The sequence below is a fragment of the Zootoca vivipara genome, chromosome 1 (genome assembly GCF_965207765.1).
Source record: "Zootoca vivipara chromosome 1, rZooViv2.hap1.1, whole genome shotgun sequence".
NCBI classification, from domain to species: domain Eukaryota; kingdom Metazoa; phylum Chordata; class Lepidosauria; order Squamata; family Lacertidae; genus Zootoca; species Zootoca vivipara.
The window spans coordinates 99,732,684-99,750,453 of record NC_142582.1 but is presented as its reverse complement, the minus strand read 5'-3'; the positions used below and the strand labels follow the sequence as shown (position 1 = coordinate 99,750,453).

At 47.1% G+C, this 17,770-nt stretch overlaps 1 protein-coding gene across 8 annotated transcripts in view; it reads left to right on the top strand.

Moving 5' to 3' along the window:
- PRKD1 (protein kinase D1) overlaps positions 1–17,770 on the top strand; it is a 105,502-nt gene that overhangs the window by 75,543 nt on the left and 12,189 nt on the right. For all 8 annotated transcript variants that reach the window (XR_015950398.1, XM_088671375.1, XM_088671353.1 and 5 more), the window contains 7 exons: positions 1,594–1,671; positions 3,183–3,375; positions 5,384–5,507; positions 7,726–7,803; positions 15,288–15,567; positions 16,244–16,296; positions 17,247–17,319. Coding sequence is in view for 7 of the 8 variants with exons in the window: in XM_088671375.1 (XP_088527501.1) it covers positions 1,594–1,671; positions 3,183–3,375; positions 5,384–5,507; positions 7,726–7,803; positions 15,288–15,567; positions 16,244–16,296; positions 17,247–17,319 (879 nt within the window). In the remaining variant the exon portion in view is untranslated. The remainder of the gene's footprint in view (positions 1–1,593; positions 1,672–3,182; positions 3,376–5,383; positions 5,508–7,725; positions 7,804–15,287; positions 15,568–16,243; positions 16,297–17,246; positions 17,320–17,770) is intronic.

The following is a 17,770-nucleotide window of genomic DNA, read 5'->3' as shown; positions in this document are numbered from 1 at the left end:
AGCATTCATGCAGAATGGTGGATTGCACACATCTTTGATAATACCCCTCTCATCATTAGTGGGTGTGACCTTTGGCAATCAAACCAGCTGCCAAAGTAAGACTTCGGTTCACTGACCCATGAAGATAAGACAAAAATATACAGAAATATGCAAGGCTTCCTGGACCAAAACCCCCTAAGGAGAAGATGCTCTTCCTGGGAACCTTATTTACACAACATTCTGCTTTTTCTGTTTATATATAATCTGTGAGTAATGTGAGTCTGCAGGGGTGCAGCAAAAGCACAGTGTGTAGAATCTGGCATAGAATGCAGCTGAAAATTTCAGCTTTAAGCTGTAAACAAACCCTCCATATTTTTTGGCCTTTATATCTGCAAAAATATGCTTGAAACTGAATGTGCAATGCCTAATGAGATCTCAGTAGTGGGCAGGTGGCTGCAGGCTCAGTAATAAATCCAGTGACTACTTGTCCCTTACCATAGCCAGAGAAACCCGGATGAAGAATAGAAAGCATCTTTTAAAGACATCTCCCCCCCCCAAGGCTTTCCTAGACCCCCTAAGATTGGATGCTTTTATAATATCTGCTATTATATGGCTTTTGTAATACTGTTTTATTGGTATTTATGTTGCATCTCTGTTTTTATGATACTGTTTTATTGTTTTTATTTTGCATTTTTGGAAAGCGCTTAGAGGTATTTAAATGTTAAATCATGTAGAAATACTTTTAATTAAATAAATAAATAAAAAGATGCAGATCACAGAGTTCAGATTTTTGTGTGCAGATTTTCCCCCTCTGGAGGTATAAAGGTAAAGGGACCCCTGAGCCTGACCTGGTATAGATGTGGCTAAATGGCATTTTTGCTAAAACATGGCATCACTTTAAAAAAAAACATTCAAATAAACATCCTGATGACTGACACCCCCCAACTATGTATATAGATTTATGGGAAATTGTGCTGCATTCTGGGGGAGGGGGGGAATCAATTGTTTTAATAATGTCATGCTTATAGCCTGTTTCTTGCAAATTATTATTATTAATAATATTATTTTTAAAAAGGAAGAAAAATGTCATTCTGTATACCAGGCACCCCCAAACTTCGGCCCTCCAGATGTTTTTGACTACAATTCCCATCATCCCTAACCTCTGGTCCTGTTAGCTAGGAATCATGGGAGTTGTAGGCCAAAACATCTGGAGGGCCGCAGTTTGGGGATGCCTGCTGTGTACAATGTCAAACCACATATGGTGTTGTGTGAATGAGTACTATCATTCAGCCGGATAAGTAGGGTTTCCATTTGCCCTGCAGACTAGGATCAAATCATGTTTTGCAGTCCTGGTTCATGGGGAAAATGCAAACCAAACTTTGCAGAATTGGACACAATGGAAGGGAAGTGGGGAATTGCAAGTGCAGGGTTTGTAAGCCTGAGGTTCACACCACGCTTGTTTACGTTAGCACCAAAGCAGAGTTTGGCATTACAATCGAACCAAAAGAGACCATCTTACAATGATCCTTTATTATATGCTGCAATGTACAAATCTCGACACCTGTTGATGTTGCAGTATCATTAGGTGAAATTATGCATCTTATCTTTAATTAGATTGCAGGTTCAATTGTCACAAACGCTGTGCACCCAGAGTGCCAAATAATTGCCTTGGGGAAGTGGCCATTAATGGAGGTAAGTTGCATTGAAGGCTATAGTAATGCATGTTCTAAAAACCTGTTGCACAGAGAGAAGACACTTAGAAGTAGATGAGGGGGCTATTTTTAAAGAAAAGTCATAGGTTGCATGGTACACTTGTACACTAAAATATTAAAGAGGATGAGCTGTCAATATCATGCTTTAAAATGCGACAAAGTGAGCATATTTATTAGACTTCCTGAGTTATAAAGAATGGAAAACCAAGGCAGGTTAAGTTTGGAACATGTGAGTTTTCTACTTTATCTATGTATGTAAGCAGTTGCTTCTTTTACAAAGGCAGAGAAGGAGGGGCATATACCTGAATCTTATGTCAGACAATCTAGGCAGAGGAATGCAATATTTCTTATATATAAATGTGTGACTGTGTTCTGGACAACTACAAAGAGGGGAGAAGGTGTGTTTCTTCCTACTTCCTCCCATCTCTTCTCCAGTCTGGTAACATTCTACCGTGACAAAAAGGTCCCACTGGCCCTTTGAAAATGTAGTTTTATACCTAGAGAAAACTTTAGGAATCCTAAAGCTTGCCTCTTCTTTGAGATAAGTATAGCATGTCCCATAAAAGCTCATATCTGAGCCTCAGATAAGCAAGTTTCACCAGCATCTCTAGATGGGCATTTTGCTTGCATACATTTGGATTCTGTAAAGCATTTTTCAGTGTTGTATCCCCAGTGGAAGTTTCCCAGAACCTATCGTGTACTCTTGCTCTGTGTGTAGGCAGTCCTTTCTGTGAAAGCAAGCTCTCATATGCCACTGTTAGAAAGAGAACCATTTCTCCTTGCCTTGGTGGAGGTTGTTATGTCTGCCAAATCCTTGTCTTAGGGAAGTGCCTCTCAGGAAACGACAGAAGAGTGTTTGTCACTGAGGATTGTCATCCATCCAAGGATTACACAAATGTTTATTAAAAGTTCATTCCATAGGTGGGAAGCAAGATTGGTAGAATTATAAATAAGCAAGGATCATTGGGGAAAGACTCAACAATTTCCTCCTCGCACAAAACGTGTATCAGCATATAGAAATGAAACAAGAGAACTGGCCCCATTCCACCAGTGTAATGTTATTTTCTGGATAAAGCATAAAAGAAAATGCAGTGGCACACTCAGCTGCAATGTTCTAGATTCACTCTTGATGCTTAGAAAAATGGTATTTTTAAGAAAGTGTTTGAAGTTCCAGTATTACATGCGGTAATTAATACAGTTTTGCATTTTTAACATTTTTCTCTGTGCTATTTGCTTTGCTTAGTGGGAATTTTTCGAAAGCTTTAGCTGTTGGTTAAAAGAAACTTCCCCATCCCATTCTGAATACACTTGAAACTTTTATTTTTATTTTCATTAGATTTCTCAAAGCTATTTTAGAATTAAAGTCTTGCTTGTTTGCTGGATATGCTCTTTTAGAAGCAGTATTCATATCTACGGGCTTAGTTTCATGCCAGAGTTAACACTGGATCTGTTTTTAAGGCTTTCACAATAACGTGGTCAAAATAATTCCAGATTTGCTTAGCCCGGGTGCTGAGTCTGATGTTGTCATGGAAGAGGGAAGTGATGACAACGACAGTGAAAGAAACAGTGGACTCTTGGATGAAATGGAGGAATCTGTGGGTCATGATGCTGAGATGGCAATCATGAACCAGAATGACAATGGAGAAATGCAGGATGACCAGGATGAGAGTAATAGGATGATCAGGTGAGTTTTTGCACAGCAGATAGTTGAACTTGTTTCCACTGTTACCTCTGCTAGCTATAACTGTCAATATATCGCCCTAGGAGTAAGGTGATAGGTTTCACCTCTTCCGAAACTTAACATGGCACTAAAAATTTAGTGTCTCCTGCAAATATTAGTGTATAGGAATAGATGTGGGAAAATGCAGATCTAAAAGTCCAAACCACACATTTGCACCCCTTCGTGATGCCCTTGTTGTGCCAGAATAATGCTACAGTTTGTAACCAGACCAGGGTATAATTTTTTTATTGTTTATTTAGTATATTTATGTTAACTGCTCTTCCTCCAAAACCCCTCAGAATGGCATACATGGAGTGTGGGATAAGCTACCTAATGCTTCATTTGCATGTCATTTTGGTTGGCCCAGTAAAAGTATTGCTCTGATAGGACTTTGGAATTTTTCTTATGGGCCCTCAGTACCGTGTTTCCCCCTTTTTAAGACGTAGCCATAATATAAGACATAGCAGGATTTCTAAGCAGTTGCGCGATATAAGCCATAACCCGAAAATAAGACATAGTGATAGACCCTTCCCCCCTCCCGCCAGCCAACTCTCCCCCATAAAAATCTCTCCCCATTTTACTGTCGCTCCAAAGACACGTATTTCTTTTAAAAGCTTGTAAAAATGCACCGTAGAGCCGTTCCTGCAGCCTCGTGATTCCCCCTCCTGTTTCTGTAAGCATTTTTTAAAATACCTGTAAAAGGATTCCAAAATATTTTTTTTTAGCTAGGCTGTGTGAGCTCTGCTTGCTTGGTGAAGAGGAGAAAAGTGGCATTTGCGGTGGGGAGAAGATGAAAGCACGAGGGAAAAAAGAGGGGCGATTGAAGACGCTGCCTTCCCCTTTAGGGAGAGACTCTGTGTGCGCGTCTCTCTCTCTCTCCCCCCCCCCGCCTCTCTCTCTCTCTCTCTCACACACACACAGCCCACCTCTCGCTTCCCCCCACCTTTCCCCCTTTTAATAGCCTTTTAAAAAGTGAGGATTCTTTTTTCTTTCCATTGCTTGTCTGTAGAGCTTCCCCTTTAAGGATTTGTACCGGTACCGGGATCGCTGCCGGTGGCGCAGTCCTTGCCTTGGGGATTAAGGACTTTCCCCTTCTCGCTGTTTAGGAGCTGCTAAACACTGCCCTACACCCTACAACAAAAGTTAACATTTTGTGGGTAAGAGAAACACGGACGGGTTGTTAGGACCAGCAGATTATCTCACCCCGCTTTCTGCTGGCTCAATTGCTACTTAATTGCTACCATTTACCATCTTAATTGCTGCTCAGCTGGCTGCTTTGTTTTCTACAGTATCTCAGCCGGTAGCCTCTTTGCTATCAGTGCTACAAAGTGCTACATTGTTGGAACTTTCGCTCTTAAGTCTTGGGCAGTTGGCTGGCTGGTAGAGATCCTTATTTGCTTTAGTATAGGCTACTGCTACGACTGCATCACACAGATAGATTCCATTATACTGTACTGGTTTAAATTTAAGAAGCTCCAGTGTAGCAGATTGCTATTAAGTGAGTCCCCACCTGTGAGGGGAGAGAGAGAGAGCAGCCCTTCGGAGGAGCTCCTTCCCTCCCTCACGAACATCCCAGGGCCGGGGAGAGAGGGCTGGGCCAGCGATGCACACACCTCCCTTCCCTCAGACTCCCTCTCATGGAGCTTGGTGGTGGCTGTTGCCCGTCATTTTCTTTCAGTCAAGAGTCCTGCCCCGCAGGGAGACAGGGAGCAAGAGGGGCACTGCTCCTGATGTAATAAAAATACCGGTAAGACATTCCCTGAAAATAAGCCACCCAGTGTTTTTTTGAGGAAAAAAAGTGATAAGACGGTGTCTTAAAATGTGGGAAAGACGGTACTAGCCTTACTCTTTGTTTCTCTTGTTCTGCTGGAGACATAGCCACAGAGAACAACAAATTAACGTATCTCGCTTTGGAAGGATTTGTTTTGCATGTTTATTAAAATCTATTGACTGGTGTGTGGTTTCTTTTAAGCCCTTCGACAAGCAACAATATTCCATTAATGAGAGTAGTGCAATCTATTAAACATACAAAAAGGAGAAGCAGCACAGTGATGAAAGAGGGGTGGATGGTTCACTACACAAGCAAAGACACTCTGGTAAGAAAGATGTTAAGCAAGAGAGATCTCTGAACTTCACTGATAAATTGTGACTCCTAAATGAATTTGGTGGTGCTTCCCTCATTCTCCTTGACAGTCAAGGCTTACTGCACGTGTACAAAATGCCTTGGGGCCCTCCAAAGGCAGACCAAGGCCACAGAACAAAATCTTGAGCAGAGGTATGCCTGAGCAACTTTATTTAAGAGCGAAAGAGTCTTTTTAAGAAAGAAAGTCAGTCATGTATGCTTGCTGTTTCAGACTGCAGAGTGGAAACTTGGAATGTGAACAGCTTGGAGCATGTTTTAAGGAAGATTTGCTACCTTTGTCAGGGCTAGATTAGACTTCAAAACAAACAGATGGGTCAGATTTATCCCTGGCATGCTGTAGAATGCGAAGCACTTCGAAGGAAACCAAATCAAGATGTGGAAAAACAGCTTTCATCAGACTATCTTTTTGTTGTTGTTGTTGTTAGATGAAAAGGAAATCCATAGCTTTCATAGGGCACATTTAGAATTATAGCCCTGCACAATGCAATGCAGTGGTGCAATGTTGTAACATGAGGCACTTTGAGATAACACTTTGGAGGAATGATATTGGCCAGTTTCCTTCATATCTCTTGGACCTGGAGGGTCAGTCCAGTTTTGTGTTATACCTTGGACAAAGCAACTATTTTTGTACCTTAAAACACCTTGGATTACGTTGCTCATGGAAACAGTCTTAAACGCATCTTTTTCAGAACTATGGTTTATTCCCTAATTATATGGGAAACTGCCTTATAATAACAGATTCACACAATTGGTCCATCTGGCTCAGTATTGTCCTGACTGTCGACTATGCTCCTTGGCTCATTGCCATAACATTATTGCCTCAGTTAATGCTGGCACAGGAAGGAGACACATCATGGCAGCAAACATTGGCCATGTCTTCCAAGGCCCTGGGGCTGCATGAGAGGGACACCGACAAGAGTGGTGCCTTTACAACTCAAATAAAGTCAGGTGGAGTCCTAAGGCGCTCTCACAGTGCAGGCCAGCTATTATGCATGAAGGGGGAAGGAGCATTTCGACCAGAGGTTAGCAAACTTTTTCAGCAGGGGGCCAGTCCACTGTCCCTCGGACCTTGTGGGGGGCCGGACTATATTTTGAAAAAATATATGAATGAATTCCTATGCCCCACAAATAACCCAGAGATGCATTTTAGATAAAAGGACACATTCTACTCATGTAAAAACATGCTGATTCCCAGACCGTCCATGGGCCGGATTTAGAAGGTGATTGGGCCTTAGTTCAGGGACCCCTGATTTAGACTCCAACAAAGTCCTTTCCCCGTTCTTGATCATTCTATCTAACTGTGGTGCACAGGTTGCAGGGCAGTCTCGAGCAGGTCGGGCGCCCTGGCGCTGAGGTGCGGAGATCGCTCCGGCGCCCCCGCCCTCACAGCGCGCAGCACGGCTTCCACGCGGCTTCGTCGCGCAGCGCCCCGCCTGCCGGCCCAGTGCCCTGCGCCACCAGGACTCTACCTAGAGCCGGCCCTGACAGGTTGATCACTTTTTTGTCAGAATGGGTATAAATGAAAGGAAGGCCTATACTGAATAGGCTTGCAGGCTCTCACTATTCTTTTCTCAGTCAGCTTTGTAAGTATGCCAGTGTCCACAGAGGGAGAGAGAGTCACACAAATTATCCAGCTTCCAACTAAACACAAGCTTCCAATTACATTTTCTTACCCACAACTAAACTTTAACTCTAGTGGAAACATAATTGCCCATTTTTTACAGCTGCAACATAGCATAACTTCCATTACTGCCTGGTAAATACATATCTAGGTAATCTTAACGATCACCTGTTAGAGTCAGTCTGTATATGGTCAATTAATGTACTGTAGAATGCTAACTGTTGCTACTGGTAACATTCTGAAACTCACGTGAGGGCACGCTGTATGTAGATATTTCCGGGGGAAGCCAAATATACATCTCTGATGAAACTTACATAGAAGAAAATGCAGTCTTCAGGGAACAACAGGGAGGGGGAAGGTTTTTAAAAACACCTATTACTTTTGGATAAGTTTAAAACAATACAACTGAGTATTTCTCTGCATTAAAAATGGAATTGGTTTCTCTTTGTCATTCCTGACAATCTTCAAGTTGCATTATCTCATTTAATTTTATTTCATTGTTTCTTCAGATTTTCTTAAATTATTTTAAATTGTTTTTATTTCTACACAGAGGAAACGTCACTACTGGAGATTAGACAGCAAATGTATTACACTGTTTCAAAATGACACTGAAAGCAAATACTACAAGGTAAAATTGGGTTCTGGTTTTATATAGTGTATTCCAGAATGCAGCTATGATTAAAGTTTATGTTGTGTTTCTTAATATTTCAAAGAGATGGATGAGCACCATACACCCACCCACGCATGCACATCTGATTGAATTGGAAATCAGCTGAACAGTTTCCCAAAGATACATAGCTTGACTTGTGCCTAAACCAATCCAAATTCACCAGTGCCTCCATGAACCAGCAGCTGGTGGTGGTGGAGGAGGAGTGTGCACAGAAACACCAGAGAAAAATCTGTGGCTGGTGTCCTTTTTCCATCCTTGGGACCCCCCCCCCCCCCTGGGAAACTTACCAAACCTGCTGTTCCTGGGAAAATGCAGCTGATTTCGGAATAAGACACAGCCCTGGGCAGCCTGAGGAAGCTGCATCCACCTTGAGCCTGCTCATAAAAAAGAAGCCTAGAGTGAGAGACAGAATTGATGACTGCAGTTTTCAGCAGCCCTCCTCTTTGTGAGATTTTTGGTGGGTGAGCTGTGAGTTTATTTGGGCCCAAGGAGGATGGGTGGACTCCTGGGGGAGAGCGAGGAGGCTGAGAGGGGAGGCATGTTGATAACAGTTTGTTTGTATTATAGTTTTCTATTTATGTAACATTTTAATATGTAGCGGTGTATTTTTGTAATATTTTAGTTGCCTGTTGCTTTATTTTCTTGTACACTACTTAGTGTGTGTGTGTGTGTGTGTGTGTGTGTGTGTGTGTGTGAATAGATAGAGCTGTATAGAAATGATCTAAATAAACCACTAACCTCTCCCAGCCAACCACTTTCCATCCTACCAGCACATCACATGCACACACACACACTCACTTTATTTAAAGCTCATTTCCCTGGCTGGTGAAAAGAGCTGTAGAAAGAGAGAAGAGAGGCTACAGGACTGAAAACCATGGATGGGGGCTAACAGCCCACTAAGCTTCTCCTAAGGGTCCTCAATCAGAGTGGACTTTTGTCCTCACCCCCTTCCCCTTAGCAGGTTGGGGAGTTACAGCCTTTAAGAGGGGAATTATTGTCCAGAATGGATTTTAAAGCTTGCATTTTCTTTAAACGAGCATTATGTGATATCCAAAGTTGATAGCCAGGCCCAACCCAGATGAATTTCTTAGGATCTCTAATACCTAGTGTGAGGGACAAGGGATACAGGGAAGTCCCTCCCATCTTAAGTTCCAGCCCATCACCAAGCGCTGGAGAGAGTAAGGAGAGCTCTGCCTCCAGCGGAGAGTCAGGAAGTGGTGTCCGAGGCTCAGGCAGGGTTGCGGAGCCCATGCCTCAGGTGGGACAGGAAGTTGGACGCACGGGGGGGAGGCCAATCCCCCCAACTCCCGAATTGCGACGCAAACGTAGGGGGAAGAGGTTGGGTCTGCCAAAGTTGTGGTGCTGGAAGAAAACGCGCCAATCGCCATTCGGGAGTTCTGACACCTCACCTTAAGGATGCATTTTTATTGCTCTGAACACTGTAAATAATCAGCACTTAATAAAAGCCTTAAAAGACCATGCTGGAGTCGTTACTCTAGAGTAGCCACACCAAGCCCTCTGACAGCAACTCCCGAATCTTTTTTTGGCTACTTTGGAGTGCAGCGATGAGCGCTCAAGAGGCTGAGCATTGGAGGCTGGAGGCCGAAGCAGCGAAGCAGGAGCTACAGAACCTCACAGCGCACGCACAGCAGCAATTGCATGCCGCTCAGGAGGAAGCGCGAGGGGCGCAGGAGGAGCTGAACAAGCTGGTGGACCAGGTGAGGACAAAAGAGGAGACTGAGAAACAGCTAAGGGTGATGGTTTTGGACCTACAGAAAAAGTTGGAAGAGGAGAAAGCCGCTAGAGGTGGGGGGGTGCCCCAGCCGCAGCTAGTCCAAGTGAGAAGGGGACAGAGCCTAGTCACCAAGTTCAGCGGAGACCCGAGGGAGTACCTCGGATTCGAGACAGAAATAAATTATGCGCTGGAATTGCATGCAGCAGAATTCCCAGATGACGCGCACAGAGTCTACTTTATCATAGAGCATTTGACGGGGGCCGCCCAGGAATGGGTAAGACCGCTCATCGCGCAAAAAAATCCTTGCATGAAGAACGCAACTTTATTTCTAGAAGCTTTAAAATTAATGTATGCTAGCGACAGTGAAATGGAGGCCACTAAACAGGAGCTTCATGACTTAACACAAGGAAAATCGACAGTTAGGGACTACTGGGCGAAATTCACCATGCTGGTGCACAAACTGGGGTGGGATCTGAACAGTGAGCCAGTGAAATCAGCCTTCTACCTGGGTTTGCATGCAGACGTTAAGGATGAGCTGGCAAGAGGTCCTAGACCGCAGACTATGGATCAGCTCAGCAAAGCGGCGCTAGCGGTGGGGGTGAGACAGGAATCCAGATGGTATGACAAACAAGCGACGCGCGCAGCAAAACCTTGGTTCCCACGCTCTCAGGACAGACCACATCACCAAACCCCACCCCAGGGACCGCCCCCAGACCCGCCCAGACCAAACCCAGAGCCGGAACCGATGGAGATCGGGGGAGCGCGCGCGCGGGCTTTTCAAACCCCGGCGGCGCCAAGACGCAAGGAGGGAAGAGGCGGGAATTGCTTTCTCTGCAACTCCCCCCGGCATCGCGTCAGAGACTGCCCTCATCGCAGAGAGTGGCAAGGAAAGGCGGGAACGGTTGTACCTTCCCCCACTGACGTAGCACCACAGCAGGGAAACGAGACAGCCTGGCTGCAGGAGACAAGGGGCAGCAGCCAGGCACAGTCAGCAGTGAACAGCCCCAGCCCGCCCACCCGCACAGAGAGGAGCAGAGCCAGCCCACCCCTCCCAGAGCAGGAGTGGTTCTAGAAGTCACGCTGACGCTCCCAAATGGCTATCCCCTGACAGTCCTCGCCTTAATTGACAGTGGTGCCTCAGCCAACTTCTTCTCGAGAAACTTTGCAGAAGAGCACCAGATCCAACTTCTGCAGCTGGATTTTCCCCTGCATGTGGCCACCATTGATGGCAGAGAGTTGCTGGGAGGGGCCATCACTCATCAAACCCCCCCCATGAGAATGACAGTGGGAAGGCACTCAGAGACACTGGCTTTCAACGTCACGACCATCTCAGATCCCCCCATCGTTTTGGGAATGAGCTGGCTGGCGCGCCACGACCCCTCCATAAGTTGGCACCAGAGATGCATCACGTTTGGGTCGGACTTTTGTCTGGAACATTGCATGCAGCACCAACCAGGGGAGGGGCCTCCGATAGCCACGGTGGCCACCATGCACGTCAAAGGGGGTGAGGCGATACCCAAGCCGTACTGGGACCTGCAGGAGGTCTTCAGCGAAGCGGAGTCCGACCACCTACCTCCACACAGGCCTTTTGACTGCCAGATCAACCTGGTGCCTGGGGCAACGATACCCCCAGCCAAGCTGTACGCCATGTCAGACCAGGAACTGGAGGATCTGCGCGCTTTCATCGACAAGAACCTCAAGCGGGGGTTCATCAGAGAAAGCAAGGCAGCAGGGGGCAGCCCGGTCTTCTGGGTGGACAAGAAAGACACGCAACAGCGCCGTCTGGTGGTGGATTTTAGACGGCTGAATTCGGTGACAGAACCAGTGGCTTTCCCCATGCCCAGAGTGGATGATCTTCTGACAGCGGCACGCAGGGGCAAGATTTTCACCAAGCTAGACCTAAGAGGGGCGTACAACTTGATCAGGATCCGGGAGGGCGATGAATGGAAAACCACGATGTTCACGCCTCTGGGCTCTTTTGAATATCTGGTGATGCCCTTCGGGTTGCAAGGGGGCTCAGCCTGCTTCCAGGCCTTCATGCACCACGTCCTGGGGTCCCTCCTCTTCAAGAACTGCTTGGTCTTTCTGGATGACATCCTTATCTATTCCAATGACCCAGTGCAGCATGTGAAGGATGTCAGGGAGGTGTTGCAGCGCCTGAAGGACAACCACCTGTATGTGAAGCTGGAGAAGTGCAAGTTTCACACCAAGGAGGTGGACTTCCTGGGCTACAAGCTGTCAGACAAGGGGCTGGCGATGGACAAGGACAAGGTGCAGACCATCCTGGACTGGCACAGCCCCAGGACGCGCAAAGATGCCCAACGCCTACTAGGCTTCGCTAACTTCTACAGGAAGTTCATCAAGAACTTCTCTCGGGTCACGGCTCCCATCACCGACTGCCTGAGAGGCAAGCAGAAGTTCAGGTGGACACCAGAGGCACAAGCAGCGTTCGAAAGCCTCAAGAGGGTATTCGCTTCAGACCAACACCTGTTCCACGTGGTGCAGGATGCGCCCCTACGCCTGGAGACAGATGCTTCTGATAAAGCTGTGGGAGCGATTCTGTTGCAACTGGACGCCAACAGAGAGTGGAGACCCTGTGCCTTCTTCTCCAGGAAGCTGACCCAGCCTGAACGCAACTACACAGTGTTTGATAGGGAACTTCTCGCGATCCACGCTGCGTTCCAGCACTGGCGACACTTCCTGGTGGGCGCCAAGCACCCCATCCAGGTGTGCACAGACCACAAGAACCTGGAGTTCTGGAGAACGGCCAGGGTGCTCAACCAGCGGCAGATACGGTGGGCAGAGTTCTTCTCGAACTTCAACTTCTCCATCCACTACATCCCAGGGGAGCAGAACGTCAGGGCGGATGCCCTCTCCCGCAAGCCAGAGTACATGGAGGAGGAGTTGCCACCAGCACCCAGGCACGTTTTCCCCCCATCTGCATGGTCATGCGGTGCAGCAGTGGTGAGCGAGGCAGAACTCACAGCACTGACGGCAGCGGATGAATTTGCCACCCGCATCTTCAGAGACCTGAGAGGGGGGAGGGAGCAGGCCAAAGACTTTGAGGAAAGGAGGGGTTTGCTTTTTTACAGGGGAGCCCTGTACCTCCCAACCAAACAGCTGAGAGGTAAGGTTCTCAAGCAGATGCACGACAACCCAACGGCGGGTCATTTCGGAAGGGACAAAACCACTCACCTAGTCATGAGACACTTCTGGTGGCCAGGGGTGCGGGAGGATGTTCGGGATTATGTCAGGGGATGTGACACCTGCCAGCGAGCAAAGGTGGTCAGAGCGCCACCAGCAGGTTTGCTGGAGCCATTAGCCACACCGCACAGGCCGTGGGAAGTAGTGTCCATGGACTTCATCACAGACCTGCCGTCGTCCAGGGGCAAGACCGCAGTGTTGGTGGTGGTGGACCTCATGTCCAAAATGTGCCACTTTATACCGTGTGCCAGGGCGGTCTCGGCAGAAGAGACGGCCAAACTGTTTGTGGACCACGTATTCCGACTGCATGGATTGCCTTTAAGAGTTATTTCGGATCGTGGCCGCCAATTTGTTTCCAGGTTCTGGCGACGGCTAATGAACCTCCTGCAGGTGGAGGTCAGCTTGTCGACGGCTCGGCACCCGCAGACCAATGGACAGGCGGAGCGGGTCAACGCCATTCTGCAGCAGTACCTGAGATGTTACGTCAGCCAGAGGCAAACGGACTGGGTGGATCGCCTGCCACTAGCAGAATTTGCCTACAACAATGCGGTGCACGTCTCCACAGGGGTGTCGCCCTTTAAGGCCAACTACGGGCGCGACCTCAGATCTTTCCCGGAGAGGGAGGGGGAGGAGGAGGAAGAGGGCCCACAGGCAGAGGATTGGGCAGAGGACCTGGAGACGGTGCACCAGCAGCTCAGAGAACACTTGGAGAGGGCCAAGGAAGCGTACAAGAAAGGGGCAGATCGCCACAGGCGGCCGGGAGAGGTCATCAGGGTGGGGGACAAGGTTTGGTTATCCTCGGAAGGTCTTCCCACCAGGGGGCGATGCAAAAAGTTAGCACCCAGGAGGCTGGGCCCCTTCACGGTCACGCAACAGGTCAACCCGGTAGCCTTCAGGCTAGCACTGCCGGAGGACATGAGAGTGCACCCAGTGTTTCATAGATCACTGCTGTCGCCGTACAGGGAAAGTACCAGGTTCAGGGACAGCGATCAACCTCCAGAGGGAGGGGGGGAGACGGGAAACGCCCGACAGCTCAATGAGGCAACTGAGATTTTAGACTCAAGGAGAGGGGTGAGAGGGCTGGAGTACCTGATAGCATGGGAGGACACTCCGCCATCCCACAATGAGTGGATACCGGCCACGGAAGTACCTGAGGAATTTTTAGTGGAAGAGTTCCACGCCCTGTTCCCCCACAGGCCCAAGCCCTGGCACATGGAAAGGGAGGGAGAGGGGGAGGAGCAGGAGGAAGGGATAGCAGGCAGCAGCTCCCCATGGAGATGGGAAGCGGAATTTGAGGACACGGAAGAAGAGGTGTGGGTTTCACCGAGGTCGACGACGTCAGAGGCAGGAGAGGACTGGCAGAACATTTTTACTCCCACCAGCTCTGATGCCACTGACTTCTTGGGATTTCCGTCTTCTCAGGGGGAAGGAGAGAGATCGCAGGATTGGGGGGAAATTTTCACACCCACAGGCTCGGATGCCACTGACTTCTTGGGATTTCACTCGTCCCCAGCAAGCAGAGAGCCACTAGGGAGGGGGAGAGAGGAGCCTGGGAGGGGGGTGGATGTGAGGGACAAGGGATACAGGGAAGTCCCTCCCATCTTAAGTTCCAGCCCATCACCAAGCGCTGGAGAGAGTAAGGAGAGCTCTGCCTCCAGCGGAGAGTCAGGAAGTGGTGTCCGAGGCTCAGGCAGGGTTGCGGAGCCCATGCCTCAGGTGGGACAGGAAGTTGGACGCACGGGGGGGAGGCCAATCCCCCCAACTCCCGAATTGCGACGCAAACGTAGGGGGAAGAGGTTGGGTCTGCCAAAGTTGTGGTGCTGGAAGAAAACGCGCCAATCGCCATTCGGGAGTTCAGACACCTCACCTTAAGGATGCATTTTTATTGCTCTGAACACTGTAAATAATCAGCACTTAATAAAAGCCTTAAAAGACCATGCTGGAGTCGTTACTCTAGAGTAGCCACACCAAGCCCTCTGACACCTAGTTACATTGATTTCTGGGGTTTGTGAAAGTGGTAGGAAGAAAGTGGGGATGGGATAGCACTGCTGTTACTTGCAAACTAAAAATACTGATAAAGTTCACCCACACGAGGCTCAAAAACAAAAATTAGGGGTTTTAAAACCTGCAGATTCTTGTCTGTCTTGGATCAGATTCCAATCCTGCCTTGGACCATGTTCTGAAAATTTTGCAGTTTTGTCCACACCAGCCCTCTTCGCCCACAAAATCCCTCCTTGCCACCCCTACCTCCTCAAGCACCTTTCCCTTCCCTTCCCTGTCAAGCAGCCCTGGGGGCAGCAGTTTTCCTCCTTTCACTTTCTCCCTCTCTGTCAACTTATTGTAATTGTCAGCCCAGGGAGCCATCAGAAAAGCATGAATCCCCAAACCTGGCGATGAGACTTGCAACAGCAGTCTCAGAAACTGTAATCAAGAAGATGTTTGAAGTACTCTTTGTTCATGAGAAAGTGTTTTCAAAATTAATCGCCATTATCATTTTTCGCAGGAAATTCCATTGTCTGAGATTTTATCTCTGGAACCTGCAAAAAACTTCAATTTAATGCCACAGGAAGCTATTCCCCATTGCTTTGAAATAACCACGGCAAATGTAGTCTACTACGTCGGGGAAAATGTAGAAAACCTGCCAAGCCCTCCAGCTAATAACAATGTTCTCACAAGTGGTTGTGGCCTAGATGTTGCAAGGATGTGGGAGATGGCAATCCAGCATGCCCTCATGCCTGTTATCTCCAAAGGGGCACCCACTGGTTCAGGACCAAGTCTGCACCGTAAGCTAATTAATTTTCTTCTTTGAAATAAGCCACTGGACAAAACCATGTGGACTAGTCCCTCTTTGTTGGCAGTATGATTATGTTGTGCAATTTTACTTGGACACTTTGGTGTATACATTATTCTAAGGTAAGCAGCTAGGGACATCAGCCTTTCACTTACACTGTTATTATCCAGCATATGGTTTCCAAGGAGGTTTAACACGAACTCTGATATCTGGATATCATGATGGTTATACATATTAATTTCTCACAAGATCAGTGTAGGGGTGAATCCCACCCCTCAGTCCCCAGACCTTTGCAGGAGCTGTGAAAGGCTGTTGACATATTGCTGTGGAATCACAGATCAGGCAGTATTACTTCAGAACCAAAAAAAATTCCCAATGGATGGTGTGGTTAGGTCCGGGAATGTTACACCTCTGCTATATAACAGCATCAATTTAATAATAAGTGTATATCACATACATCATTATCCAGGAGGGGAGGCTCATTCTAGAAGAAGAGGTTTCTTCCTCCAACACACCTCATCCCTGAGCCCACCACTGCCATAATACTGTGAGGGTCATGGTGGTGGCAGTGGGGCTTTCCTCTACCACACCGAGGAGGGCTCCAGTGGTGGATTCATAGCATTCTGTGCATTCACAGCAGAAGTAATTTCCATACATTTTCTTTCTAGGAAATATATCCATCAGTATCTCGGTGTCAAATTGCCAGGTCCAAGAAAATGTGGTAAGTTTCCTCAGTGTTTGTTACAGATGTGATAGAACTCAGCTTGATCTGTTTGGAAAACTTTAAGAGGATGTCTTAATTGGGCATTTTATTTAGAGAGGGCAAAAAAGTAGCCATTGGAGAAATGATTTTTACAGCAGCTTTGATTTTTTGTTTCTTTTTTTTAAAAAAAGGCCAAAATCTTGGGGGGTCAATTTATATTCCTCTTTTGTAGCACCACAGAAAGATTATGCCAATGTAAGTGGTCTGAGATTAGAACCATGTGAAACGGTTGTATTATGTTTTCCACTGAATTCCAGTTGCACAATCACAAGTGGGGAGAGTGCTGTTGTGTTTCACTCCTGCTTTCAGGCTTCTGGTTGGCCTCTGTGACAACAAGATGCTCAACTAGATTGGCCTGAGCCAGTGGGCTCTTACGTTAACCACACAAGTCCATTTACTTGGACTTAAGTTGAAATCCCAACTTCCTTTTTGGAATTCAGTTGATTCAGGGAACCTTCCAAATAACCTAGGGCCTACACTACTTTGCATCATTGGAATGTGATGGAGTTTAGCGCCCTTTAGAAGAGTCGCCTCTCCCCACCTCACAGACTCATAAACCCAAAGTTTCTTTAGAGTGGGGAAGAAAGTATGCAGAGTTCTTAAATGCTACTGAACCTGTGATGGGTATTTGGTAGCTGCTTCACTTTTGTTGATGCCTAGTAGCTTTGAATGTACTGCGCATCTGCAGAAACATTCAGGGTCCATTTATACACTTCAGGAAGGACCACAAGTCATTGCACATAATTCCAAAATGAAGCCAGACTCCAGTTAGGTCCATATCAGAACACGACTTGTGCCACCAAACTGCATTTTGAATGGAATTCAGCAGCATTTCTGTCCAATCATTTTCTGAATTGACTTTATTCCATACTCATCGTGTTTAACATGCAATATCTTTGTACTAACAGGATATCAGTACAGTATACCAAATCTTTCCAGATGAGGTGCTGGGGTCAGGACAGTTTGGAATTGTTTATGGAGGTAAGACTGGTATCCCACTAAGTCATACTCAGAGAAAGTTGTCTGAAATCATTGGACAAAGTAAGCTCCAATCCTAATCCCACTTACCTGGGAGTAAGACCCATGGAACATGGTTAGTATGGCTACTCAGGTGTGTCTGAAATGCTACACAAACTCTACAACTTCATTCAAGTTTTCCAGATCATTGCAATTGAGATCAGCTTTGCAAGAGGTTGACCAAGGTGGTGGCAAGAGGGCTGCAGAAGGCTGGCCAATGCGTTGCCTATGTAAGCAGCAGTGCCACAGCTGTTGACAGGGCTACCGCATGAGGGCATGCCATCTAAGGGGGTGAAACTTAATTTTTGCCAATTTCTTCAGTGAGAAACTGGCAACAAGTCTCTGCCAGTTCCAATTAGGTTGCTCATATGCGTGAACGTCCCCAGTCCTATTCTCTTGTTTAAGAAGTCATTGT